This window comes from Volvox carteri, assembly GCF_000143455.1.
Source record: "Volvox carteri f. nagariensis unplaced genomic scaffold VOLCAscaffold_73, whole genome shotgun sequence".
Taxonomy (NCBI): domain Eukaryota; kingdom Viridiplantae; phylum Chlorophyta; class Chlorophyceae; order Chlamydomonadales; family Volvocaceae; genus Volvox; species Volvox carteri.
In genome coordinates, this window is record NW_003307616.1 from 265,247 (window position 1) to 278,712 (window position 13,466).

Here is a 13,466-nt window from a genome sequence, read left to right on the forward strand (position 1 = left end):
GATGACCCCATGCAGCAGGAGCGCACCATCAAAGACAAAAGATTATCAGTCCCATTCCCCAGCAGTAATATTTATACAAAACATGGTAACGAAATAAGGGGCAGCAGCATGGTTTAGCACCGACAACGACGATGAACGTGGTTATCGGCACAGCATGGCTAAAGACTAGGTGACGCGTTTGGCGAAACTCGGCCGGACTAACTTCTGGCTGTTAACCACCGCAAACCTTCTCCACCACATCGCCGGAAGAAACAGGACTCATCTATGTGACCGCGCGCAGAAGGCTACATACGGAAGGCTGCACGTGCTTGGCACAGCTCAAAAGAACAAATGACAGTTTCTGATATGGTTTTGGGTCTGGGTGCATTCTGGAGGCATTGGCAAGAAAAAACACGTACCACCTCCCTTATAGGGAGCCGGGGGCCGCTGCCCGCAAAAGCGCGCCGCGCCCATCCGCTGCCTCCAGTTCACGAGGAGCAGGGAGGGCGGGCAGGATGCCCCCAAGGCAACCAAGAGTACCACACATTCCGCAAAACCTCACACTCCAACAAGCAACTGAAAATCAAGGCAAGTTAAATATCAACGCAACATAACCATCGCTGCCAGCAACATCACCGCCACCACGATCACCACCACTCCACACCCCCACATTCGATTGCGGAGCTTGGGCGAGCAGTTCGGTTTTCCTCGCAATTTCACGTCGACTGCGAAACTTGCGCCGCTGAGATGGCAAGTATGGGACAGACTGCCCCGGACACGCCGCTCCTGCTATACTGGTTTTGATTCCTGTGTATTCCAGAGGGCAATCCGCCCGCCCGCCCTGCAGCAGGCCTGTCCTGGGCCCCCGTCCAACAACCCATGTCAATCACCGAACACCAAGCAATCACCGAGGCAGCAGCAGCGGCAGGATTGCACCACATCAGCAAGGCTCGCAACCGCAGTACCCTGCATGCACCCAGCACCAGTACCCCGTAATTATCCGTTCCCCGTCCGCCGGAGCGATAACCAGCGTGTCACCACCCGTCCGTGCACCCGTCGTTGCCACACACCCCAATCTGACCTCATCTCCTGCAACGCCAAAGGTGCGGTGCGGCACACTGAACCGCACGTGCCCACTGAACGGACGCGGTGGAGTCACAGCACCTAGCGGCCACACCCGCAGCCGCGCCGGTGGCCATCTCCCTGATCTCCGCCCGGCGATCAGAGTCACATTGCTTAGCACCCCACAAGTCACTCCGCACACAATATCATATTTAACCCTCACTCAGCAGTCTGGGGTGTTCCGCAAGTGCGGCATGTGCTGGAATGCTCCCGACACGTGCATGCGGCAGCAGCAGCAGTAGCAGCAGCAGCAGCAACAGCAGCAGCAGTAGCAGCAACAGCAGCAGCAGTAGCAGTAGCAACAGCCTTCGTCAGCACAACGAATACACCCGCCCCGCCGCCTGAACTAAGCCCGAACTAATACACCCGCGATCAAAGCGTATTACGCAACCACGCCCTTGCGTCTTGGTTCTCGCCCTGCCTGTCTTGCGTTTGCCTGACATCTCTTCCCTCCCCCCTTTTTTCCTTCCCCTGAGCTGCGCCACGTCCGCCAATCGTGCCCTCCGTCGTGTCCATCCAGCACCGCCATGGCACTGCCGTGACAGGCCCAGCACTGCCCCGCAGATCCTAACACGCGAAAACAGCTTTCCGGGGCCCCAAGGCAACAGTTGTCAGACGCTGAACAGTCCACGCCATCCCCCTGGGCACGGCGGACCTCACCCAGAAGCTGCAATTCGCCCCGACCATGGGTTAGCTTAACACACGCAGCCGCCAAAACTCGGCAGCCCCCAATACCCCATCCTCCACGCCCATACCCGCCACATCACACTCTGCACGGCGCCCAAAGCCCAGAGGACACAAGAGAAAGGTAGGGATTAGCCCTCCTGCTCTTTCAACTTGTGTTGAGCTACCGGTCCGTTAGATTATTACCCAGCTTGAGCACCGCTGGCAGCATGACCGCCACCACCAGCACCAGCATCCCCAAGAGCAGCAACCTGAGGCCTAAAAGCCGCGTGGATGCTCCTGCCTTGGCCGCCAACTTCACCGCCGGGGCTGTGACCACCAGAGTGCCACTCAACAGAAGGAAGCGGGTCGATGCCGACGCTTCCAACGCCGGCCCAGAAGGTGAAGACGGCTGACCCGTCCGTTGAGCAGCCTGATTGTGAGGTTGATGCTGTCGTCCTTGATCATGCTGCTTCTGCCGCTGCTGCTGTTGCGGCTCACAGCGCTGCAAAGGCTGTGCCGGCGATGCGGCGACATCGCTGCCGGCGAATCGCATATCTCCATCCCCTTCGGCGGTTCCCGCCAACGCACACTGTGCCACCGGAGTTGGTTCATGTGACTGCGAGCTTCCGTAACCAGATACAGAGCCACTGCAGCGTACACTGTCGCTGCTGCCAGGCCCGCCCCGACCAACGTGACCGTGGCTGCCAGCATCGTCGACCATACAAGCGCTAGCTTTAACACCACCAGACGCTGCCTCGGGGTGAGCAGCTCCCGAGGCTTTCAACAGGTGATCCTGCTGCTCCTGCTGCTGCTCCTGGTGATGGTGGTGATGACGATGGTGGCGATGGTGCTGCTGCTCCTGCTGCCGTAGCTGCTGGCCCTCGTACTGGCGCTCGTACTGCTGCTGGCGCGGTGCGAGTCGCAACGCATCGCCGCGATTACACAACGCCCCATTAAGATCCCCGGCAACCCCGTCTCCGCGCCCGGCGACCATCAAAGCCAGCATTCTCGTCAGGCCGGCCGTCCTGGAAGCCGCAGTGGGCAAGCAAGAGGGTGCGTAGTCATCTGCGAAGGCAGCTCGCCGGGTGCTGGTGGTGGGTTGGCCGTCACCAGGGCCGCAGCTGAGGCCCCGCGGAGCGGAGCTGAACAGCGAAAATGTCGACACAGCCGAGGTGGTAGTGAAGTGCGTCGAGTACGACGACGATGACGACGCGCCGCCAGCGCTGCTTGCTCCGGTGATGGCAGCAATTGTGGGCGAAGGCGAAGAACCTATGGAGCCCGGCGGCGAGCGCATGCGCAGCGACGCAGCGGAGTTTGAGTTTGCGTGGTCGCTGAGGAGCGTGTTGGCCAGGAGGCGGTGGCCGCGGGAGGGGGCGCGCGGAGATGGCAGCGGCAGTCCCGTCGGCGTCGGCGTCGCCAGCTTGTGCTGCGGCTGCTGGGACGAATGCCACGGGTTCGCGGTCAGCGGCTGTGATAGAAGGATAACATTAGAAGGGGCCGGCGGGGACATGGCAGTGGCACCTGACGGGGGCATTTCCATGGTGGCGGCCGCGGCGGCAGTGGCATCGAGGACCGTCCCCTCCGAGCCCGGCTGCTGCTGCTGTTGCTGCTGCTGCCACGGTGGCGGCCGTATTGGCTGCGAACATGGCCCCATCTTCGTTGATGGCGACGCACGGAGTGATGACTGCTGGGATAAGTGCGAGCTCGGGTTCTGCATCTGCGGCGAAAGCGGCGATGCCACGTGCGACTTATGGCCTGCCATATCTAACTGGAAGGCCGCACGGACGGAACCGCTTGGTGCCGTCTGCGGCTGTAGGTTGTGTTGTTGTTGTTGCTGCTGCTGCTGCTGCTGTTCCTGTGCTGCCACCGCTAACGCCAGGAGCTGTCCTTGCAAAGCGTTGCCACCCATAAGGAATGCTGCAGTCCCTGACGCAGGAGCTTCCTCCGTAGCTGTGGCGGTTGTGGGGCCGCCGCCAGCGGCGGAGGCGCCGTCGGCGCCGCTGCCGCTACTGCTCATGTCCGGCAGGTTGGCCAGCGACAGCAGCGTGGCGTTGATGGCGTGGTGCACGCCAGCGGCTTGTACGGGCGACAGGTCGCTGCGGAGGTCCTGCAGGGTACCCAGCGGCTGTAGACGGCACAGCGCCGCCGCAACAGGAACAAGAACAGGAACCGCCCATACCCGCAGGTGCACATAGTCAGGAAGGTGTTTGCAGTGGCAAAATGAGCGACGATGCATAACCTGGCTATAGCGGGTTTCAAGCGTGCTTTCAAGGCAAACGAGGAAAGGTGTAATCCTGACGATTGCGGCGGACAGTTAAAACATAGCCATCGCCTAGAACCCTAAAACCCGAAGCCTCCCACTCTGTAACAATTCAAACATAGCCATGGCACTTGTCAGAAGTTGTCAGTAGAGGGAAAGAGTAAGAGGGGGTTGACAGGAGGCGGAGGCGGCCGCGGCGTTGCGAGGGTCCCCCGCCACACCGAGGGCCAGCATCGAAAGATACGTCAGCACTACTGTCCCCTCCCCTTTCGGTATCGAATCACCTGGTTGTTCGGCTGCGTCTGCGCCGTGGTACTGGTGCTGTACGACCATTGAGAATCAGGACCGGTGGCTACGCTGCCACAGTCCGAGGGCCTGAATGGAAAAAAAGGGAATGTTGCCCCCCACGTTGACCCGAATGCACCCGAACACAACACGGTGGGTGGATATGGTGGGCGATGCGGCGGATGTGTGTGTGTGTGTGTGTGTGTGTGTGTGTGTGTGTGTGTGTGTGTGTGTGTGTGTGTGTGTGTGGAAGGATGTGCTGGCGTATATGCTGTACATGGATGTGGTGGGCAAGGGGCGGCCCATGAACACCATGAGAAGGCTGTACTGGGCATCGACTGGGCTACCCTTTGAAGGACAGGTTTGCTCGAAGCCGTGAAGGCATCAAACCCTGCCCCGAACTTCAGCTCTGAGCCTGTAGGCGAAAGTTTGCGTGCTACGACTGCGAGTTTGCAGCCACGAATAATTGTATATATTGTAATGTGGCTCGTGATTGAGATGAAGCTGCATCCGAAGCAGCGGAAGAAGAACAAACATTGGAAACCCTTTAGGGATGAACTAAAGTGAATGCCTTCCCTTCGGTGATCGTCCAGACTCCAGGAAGATAGCACTCGCCAAGATGGACGAGCAGGCGGGGGCTTACCGGTAGGAGCGGCCAAATGTGTTGCCCTGGCCATGGAGGCCTTGGGTTGTTGTTGCGTTGGTCATCAAGATGCTGCTCGGGCAGGAGCTTGAAAAACCCTCGCTCGTGGCGGCTGTAGCGGAGGCGGTGCTGCCGTCCCCAACAACAATTCTGTCTACAGCTCTACAACCGCCTGCGTCTCCCTGCAGCACCGGCGGTGGAGGTGGCTGCGTATGGGGTGGCATGGCGACCGTGGTTTCCGTGCTCCCTGCGGCCGCTTCACGTTGCTGCTGCGGCTGCGATGGTGGCAGCGATGGTGGCGCCGACGACGATGTAGCCATTGTAGCAGGCTGTATTGCTGCGGCGGTTATAGCCTGCTCAGCAACGACTGGCGCCGGCGGCGAGGCTGCTGGCTGTCCAGTGAGCTGCCACGTCGACCCTGTCGGAGCGGCGGCGGGCCCGCTAAGCGCCCGCATGTGGGCATACTCTAGCGGTGTGCGGCCGTCACTGTCCCGCGCCACAGCCCAGAGCGCCTCGGCGTCGGGCCACAGCCCCAGGATGGCTCCTGCAAACCGGCCATTCTCCTGCACTGCCGCCAGGTGCAGCGGCGTCAGGCCACCCACAGCGGATGCGGGCTCGTCCCACGGCAAGTTGCAGCGGTAGCGTTGCGCCCAGGCCTTGACGGCACGCACCATGGACATGTTGCCGGACATGACGGCTGTGTGCAACAGCGGCATGCCGCCGCCGCTGCCGGCAGCAGCGGCACCCTCGCCGATGGCGACTGGCGATGGGAAAAGCTGGCGCACCTCCTCAAAAAACAGGCGGCAGTGCACCATGAGACCTTTGAGCAGCAGCGTCGCAGCCGCAGGCCAGCCGCGGAGCACTGTGAAGCGCAAGAGCCGCATACCTAGCCCCACGGCAGCAGACTGCAGCGCAGGCCCTCCACGGCACGTCAGCTCGTACTCCGCCGCCAAGTCCAAACTACCCTCCAGCAATTCCTGCTCGGGCTGCAGACCTCGCAGCAGCAGCATCTGGACTTCACCATCGAGCGCCTCCGCGCAGCCGGTGCCAAGTCCGTCATAGCGGTCACTGGCGCCGGCGCTGACGTCGCCAACGCTGCTGCTGCTGCTTCCGACGCACATTTCAGGGCTATGGAGTGCGGGCGTGAGGTGCTGAACAGGCCCGCCGACAGGCAGGTCCACCTGCGCCCGCACGACCGCACCGTTATTGCACGCCGAGGAATACAAGGAGAGCTCCTCCGATGATGCCCAGCTGCTGTCATTGTCACTGCTGTCTTCTTCCTCTTCCTCCCTTCCATCTCCCCTCTCTCCCTCCTCCTCGTCATCCGGAGCTGTCGTTCCTGTAACCGGTGGCGTGAGCGCCAGAGGCAGCAGTGCCGCTGGCGCCGTTGGGGCCTCCGACGGCGCGTGATGAGGGGCCGCAGTGACATCCGCCATGCCGGCCCCGCGGAGAGGCTGGCCGGTCGCAGCAGCGATGAAATCGGCGTCAGACATGCTAACCGCGTCAAACCACATGCCGAAGTCCAGCAGCAGTGACGTGACGCCGCCGTCCAGCTGCCGTGGCGGCAGCATAGGTGGTCGCTGCAACAGGTTGCTGCTGCTGCTGCTGCTGTCGTTGTTGTCGCTGTTGTTGATGGTGGTGGTGGTGGTGGTGGTGGTGCTGCTGCTGTTTGCCATCTGCTGGCGAAGCTGCAGCAGCTCAGCATCGGCGTATGCGGCCCGCAACGCCACCGTTGCGTCCAGCTGGTGCTGTACCCGCATTACCTCCGCCGCCACGCGTCCATCGCCGACCACGAGCACCGGCCACGGCAGCGATAGCGCACCGTGGCCGCCACCGCCACCGTCCGTGCCGCCGGCTGCCGCCGCCGCCACCTCCAAGAACAGCAGCCCGGGACGTACACCTGACATCGCCAGCTCCACAGTTATTGTCGGGCAGCCCATGTAGGATACGGCACAGGGACGCACCACTGCCGCTAGGCAGCGGCCGCTGTGCCGGACGAATACGCGCGGCAGCCTTGCCCCGCCCGTACTGGCGTCAACACCAGCAAGTGCAATCGTCAGTGTCACCGTGGGGCGCCGTCGGTCACGCGTATCGTCACCGCTGGCCTGACGGAGCGTGACACAACACGGCGTCACACACACAATGGTCATTGGGGGGGGCACCTGGGGAGCTGCAGGGGACAGTGGCGTCGCCGCTGCCGCGGTGGCCATCGCCGATAGAGGTTGGCGCCAAGCCTCCACCTGTGCTGACCCTACGGCGGCCTGCATCCTCACGTCGCCGCCGGTTAGCGGCGACATCGGCGATATCCCGCGTCCCGGGCGTCCCAGCGTTCCGTGGATCTGCGGCAGCAGGCTCTGCTCCATGAGCTCTAGCATGGCTTCTGCGGCCGCGCGGTCGGGATGCAATGCGGTGGCAGAGGATGACTCTGCGGGCGTCTGTTGTTGGTGCTGTCGGGGCGCTGACGGCACAGCCGCGGCGGGTCGCATCACCACCGTGGCCGCAGCGACGTGCTCCCCAATAGGCAGCAATGGCGCCAGCCCAGGCGTGCCAGTGCTGACGGCCCCAGAAATGCGACTGCTGCCATTGCCGCCCTCCGCAGCTCCGCCCGCCGCACTGGCCACGATAAGAGATTCCGCCGCCGCTGCCTCGGATGGCACCAAGACGTCCGCCACTATCTCAACACATCCCTCGCGCACGTACGTTCCCACCGCCGCAAGCGCCGGCGTCGCCGGTGCTGAATGCCCTGCCGCCGCCGCTGCCGCCGCCGCCACTGCTGAGCCGCCAGCCGCCGCCAGCAGCGAAGCCACACGTTCTACAAAGCCTTCCGGCAGGTCCGACGGGGTCAGGCCTGACAGCTTTATGCTGCAGCGGATGTGATGGAGCGCTGGCATGTCGTACATGGCGTTGCTGCCGCCCCTGGACGCAAGAGACTTGGCGAGGGCAAAGTTGCGCTGCGTGCTCGAGTTAGCGGCGGCGGCGCAGAGAGCAACACAAGGAGAATCGAAGGCCGGAACGTCGAGGCCGCTACATGTGCCGGCCAAACCCGTGGCCACGTCAAGCGGTGCTAGAGGACGGATTGCCGGCGCTGCAATGGAGGACAAAGGGACAATCGTCTCCCTGCCACTGGCAACGACGGGCCCTGCTTCGGCAGCGGCGCTGTCCATGGGCCCAGTGCCGACGGCGACGGCCGAACACGCGCCGCCGCGTTGGCTGGGCCCCGCCGATGGCATGGCAGCGATGGTAGCGAACTCAAAAGGCGTTTGCAGCTGCACTGCTTGCCGCTGCTGTATTGGCGCGACGGTGTCGGCCGACAGCGCCCAGACGGCCAAGCCGCCAGGCCGACGCACGTGCGGCTGGGCGGCCGCCAAGTCGACCGGCTGTTGTGTGTGCGTCAGAACACCATCCGCCGACACCAGCATGTGGCTGGGTGATACAGCTCCAAGGGCACAATGTGTCGCCTCTGTAACAATGGCCTCGCACACTGGTGCTGCCGCCGCCGGTGGCGGGCGCAAGCGCCGCGCAACGGCGCCATTAGCAGCCGCGTGGCCGTCTGGCGCAATGGCAGAAGAATCGCAGCAGCTGCAAGGCCGCGCTTTCGCTTCGCCCACGACTGGACAGCCCGAGCCGCACTGCTGGGCACTGATTGCACCGTCCGGCCTTGCCTTGGTCGCCGCTACCATAGCGCCCTCCCGCTGGTACGAGCACAAACGCGGCTCCGAAGGCCGTTCACTAGCGGACGGACAGTTGCCCTTCGCGACGGACGGTGCATCGATACCGCTGGTGCTTGTGTGTCTGCTACAGGCCCTCATGACAGCAGTTTGGCTTTCTGGAGACGGCGACACGACCGCCGCAGCTGCAGCTGGGGCGCCTCTCATCGCCAGGTTCTGCACTAGTCGGCGTAACTGCCGCAATGGGCCGGGGCCTGCCGACAGCAACGACGTGGCGCACACCGACACCACCCCTGACTCGGCGGCGGCGGCGGCCGCCGGCGATGGCGGCAGGCCGACACGGGCTGCGTCGGCGTCGCCCTCGTGCTGCGTCCCGCTGCATGTCCCCAGGCCGTGTGGCGTGGGCAGCAAACCCGCCAGTGGCCCCCTCTTCACATCTCGCCCCGAAACTCCCCGTACGGACGAGGCACGATCTAGCTCTGGCCTCCCAGGCGGCGTGGAAGCCAGGTGCCCACCTATCGCGCTCCCAACGAGCGAGCACCCTCCGTTGACAGCGCCGGACAAAACAAGCTGCCTTGGCGCCAGCCCCGCACTATCCGACGCAGGCACCGACGCCATTGCGGTTCCAATGCTATCTGTAGCGCACACCCCACAGATATCCTTAACGGCACTGTGACTGGCCGCGGCAGGGCCCTGCGCGGAAGCGCAAGTGCACGTCGACAACTGCATTGCTGGGCATGCACCGGCTGCCAAGCCCCCTGAAGCGGCGGTACTTCTGTCTCCGGTGGCGTTGCCCGGGCCAGGCCCCTGCCCTGGCGCTACCGCCAGCGCGAGGGCCACACGGCCAGGAGCAGCCCGCTGGGACGGCTGGTGCTGCAGCTGCTGCTGCTGGACGGTTGGGCGCGCTACCAGGGGCGTGCCGACGCAGCTGGACGGTCGACTGGCGCTCCGAGAAGGGCCTCCAGTCTCCGATAGCACGATTGCAGAAATGCCGCTGCCACCGGCGCCGCTGCCATAAGCGCTGTTATTGCTTAGCGTGCTGAAGGATGGCAGCGCGCGACTCAGCGAACGCGTGGAGGAGAGGGTCCCTGGGGAAGACACCTCACTGCAAACTGTTCCGCAGCCGGCGCTGCAAGAGCCCGCGCCGGCAGGGCCATCGGCAGGTCCGGCGGCATTTCCGCCGCTACCGTTGCCGCTGGCGACGGTGTTACCTGGATACGTCAGTGGCCTCCGGGGCAAGCAGCTCCACACATCCAAGCCACACCAGGGCTGCTGCTGCCGGTGCTGCTGTTCTTGCTGCTGCTGCTGTGGCAGTTTTGATGGTAGTGGCCGCACCGGTGCTTGCGGCATTGGCCTTCCGCAGGCGCCGTCCAATGTCACGCCGCTGTTATTGCTGCAACCATCGCCAATGCCAGCGGTTGCACCCGCGTTCATGACCGCCGCGCCTTTAGCCATGCATCCACAATCGCACATGCCCATGGCGACTCGGTCGCAGCAGGTTGCTCCAAAGGCCATGCCTGTCAGCGATTAGAACACCCAGTCCCAGATTCCCCCAGATTACTCTTACTTGAATGCACAGCCGGTCGGGCGGTAAGAGTTAGGCATTGCTGAAAACCGATTTCATGAGTCTGTCATGGTTCATGACTATTCCGGTTTCCAGCTCCGCGCCACGTAGACATAGCGCTTCCAGATGAAATGTCCTACGCTGCGCAATCTGCCAACCGGGCTCTCAAACGCCCATCCATATGCATCTTTCCAAGGAGCTCAAACCTACCTGAAGATTCGCCTACTGCTGCAATGCCACTCAGGCACGCTTTGCACCCTTTCTGCGCTACCCCCAGCTCCGCAGTGCCAGATCCCACGCCCTTGGATGCTGCAATTTCGAATGCGCGCCGGTCTGACTGCTCCATCCGCTCCGCCAGCCACAGAGACGCAACCGCCAGCATCAGGTTGACAGCCAACACCGTGCCCGTGCTGAAGCTGTATGGCCAGCGGTCCGAAAGCAGCCAACAGCAGCAAAACGTGCAGGCTGTATCGGCCGCTGCGATTGCTGCCTGCGCAACCGCGCCTACCTGCGGCCGAGGGCGGCAATACCGAAGCGTGAAGGCGGCAGGGGTCTCGTTACATGGAGTGTACCTACACCGCTCCCAGAAGCCTTATGGTACGGCGGGGGCCCGCAGCCCCAGGCGTGTGGCAGCCACACTGATGGGCTGCTGCAGTTGTGAGCACTTCAAACGCGCTACCGACCGGCTGCACACGTGCAGGGGTTTGAGATGGCGCCGTCCATGTGGCGAGAACAGACTGGCGAGCACACTGGCGCCCTAACCGCGTCAATTTCTCGCGCACAAATAATCACCGTCCCCCCAAAACCCTGTCCCTCCAAACAGCTCCGATTTCCCCCGTTACTCTCAAATGCCCTTCTAGCATCTCACCGGTGCCACATGCGCCTGCCACAGCAGGACTGCACCGTCCAGGGGCAGATACCTGCACAATAGCACGCGCGGTGTGCAGTGTGAGACAGCAATGAAGGATACGTGCTGCTAAACGGAGACTAATGAAAGAGATTACGTGCCGAGACTGCCAAGAGACTTGCCGACAAAAGAAGAGCGCTATAAACGCACAAAAGACAGAACGGGCGCTGGACAACCATGCGAGGGAGGGAAAAACTACCAGGCTGGCCATATAAGGGTTCCAAGGGGCAGTCACGGGCATGTAAGTCGCAGGAAAAAAAGCTCGCATCCTGAAAAGGGTAAGCAGTGGAAGTAGAGTAGAAGATGAGGCAGATATACCCAGTCTGATGGGTTGGGATTAGCACAAGGGTCTCAGGGCGGTCGCGAGGAGTGTGCTTGAAGCTTCCGACCGTCATCCTCAAAACCACGGCGCACCATTTGCAAAACGTCGACGGTGGGGCGTCTTTCCAGAGAGCCAACGTTATAATGGTCGCGACCTTGCTGGCAAACCTGTTTCCCGGGCCACAGCACGAGACCATGGGGTAAATCATATACGCAAGAAGCATGTTGTGAAATGCCGACGAACAAACATGGTTAAGCACGAGTTGTGTCAGTGTTCACATGAAGTCTTTCTGCAGCGGCTCTATTTGAAACCTCTACATAAAGCTGCAGAAGTATTGGTCATGACACAGCGACGTTGACGTGTCTCGGATTTCAATAGACGGAAACGATAGGGATGGACAGTAACTGATTGCACATCTAATGACCCCTGCAATTTGAAGAAGGCCGCCCCGAAAAATACGTACTTGGTGCTCACAAGTAGGACGACACGAGCCCCGGAAGCGTAGAAACGCCTGACTAGGGCGCTGCGAATGCTTGCTACAGCGATAGCAAACCATGACAGGTTCGCGCACACGCAGAATAGCTGCGTGATTTCATGGAAGGGAGCACATGGGACCCATGTTTAGGCGGGGCACGCTGCTAATGCAGGCGCGAGTGGAGGGGGGGAAGCACAGCACTAACCGCGTTCACATAAAGCCGTCCACGAACATCCAGATATGACCGCTCTCAACACCCTAAATGACTATTATGCCAGGTTTGGCGTGACCTACCTAAAACAAACTTATCCCCCGTGATATGAGCCATGCTTGCAGCGCAGGACCATGGTTCACGATTCTTGCGTATTTTATCATTTTGTCATGGAGTGACGGTTAAGCCGTAGAGCAACGAAATGAATGGAACTGGGAGATACCAAAAGGCCCCAACATTTTGATGTGAAATGCAAACCCCATTACACGTACCAGATACATTTCAGGACCTTGCAGCCGCCATATGCCTTGCCAGGTATTATGAGCGTTTCGAATCACCGAAACCGCCTTGGACAGCACTGTGCCGTCGCAAGGGTAATCAAACGTAGCCCCTGACCACGGCCATGCGCCTTGTTGCTGACAAACCAAAAGGTCCAGCAGCTTTGCAGCATGCACATGAGCCATGCAGGTGATTAAAGCAGTTGTGAGTATATCATTCCAAATGTGGCGCTCCTGTGGTCAGGGGTCAGTGACAATGCCAAAAGTTGGTGCTGTCGACAGTTTTACACAAGGGAACTATTCTCGACCAAACGCGCAGAGAGTTGAGATGCCAAGAGTCGAAATATATATGATAGAATAACCAAACACTTACTGTGCAAAATAGCACGAACGTCTCCATTAGCTAGCCCTACACTCTCACAGATATGCGCAACATGTAGAGGCCCTAGTCATGTACGCGTATACGTTTTGTGGAAGCCCGGCCTCCTGAAAGTGTCATAATACCAGGGGTGCTCCTGGGCATGTGAGCCGCATTGAAGTGTTCTTACCAGTTTAGAAGTATGTGTCGCATATGTTACAGAGACCGTCGCTCAGATCCCGGCCACCAACGTCAAGGCAACGTACTGCGTTACGGCTGACATTTGTCAATACGCTCCAACAGTCCACCTAGTGCAGCACTACTACTCACAAGACCTCTTGCTTTATATAAGCATCAAAATATCGGGGTATCCCGTGAAGCAGCGCAACTCGGCTTGTAGTATGCATGCCGCGTTGTTATTTGGGGTTATGTACCTCTGTCAGTGTGTCTCAGCTTTTGTGGCTACCATTCCAGTTGGGAAGGACAAAGAAGAGGACATCGCTTGCCGGCAATTCGTTGCCCATGCCCTCAGCGCGTCCGCCACGTCCCTACTTAAATAATACACTAATATTCGATTGCTGAATGAACTGAAATTGCCAGACCCCTTTACCGGGGTTCTTAGTAGGTGTGCGGGAGGTGGTTTGCCTTGCAGCCATCAGCTCACTCAATCTCGGTCCCCACTTTTTGTACAGATAGGGTTTTCGGTCCTGCCTGCATCCGCTCTCAAC

At 60.9% G+C, this 13,466-nt stretch overlaps 1 protein-coding gene across 1 annotated transcript; it reads right to left on the reverse strand.

Annotated features, from left to right (window-relative positions):
* Positions 1-1,948: 1,948 nt before the first annotated feature.
* VOLCADRAFT_98515 (uncharacterized protein) lies at positions 1,949-12,780 on the reverse strand (the record flags this gene model as incomplete). The annotated part of the gene is made up of 11 exons (XM_002957414.1): positions 1,949-2,094; positions 2,266-3,892; positions 4,312-4,402; positions 4,956-6,409; positions 6,686-9,928; positions 9,959-10,140; positions 10,398-10,695; positions 11,056-11,107; positions 11,880-11,998; positions 12,375-12,614; positions 12,754-12,780. 11 exons carry the CDS (start codon positions 12,778-12,780, stop codon positions 1,949-1,951), a joined length of 7,479 nt encoding a protein of 2,492 aa, XP_002957460.1.
* Positions 12,781-13,466: the final 686 nt, after the last annotated feature.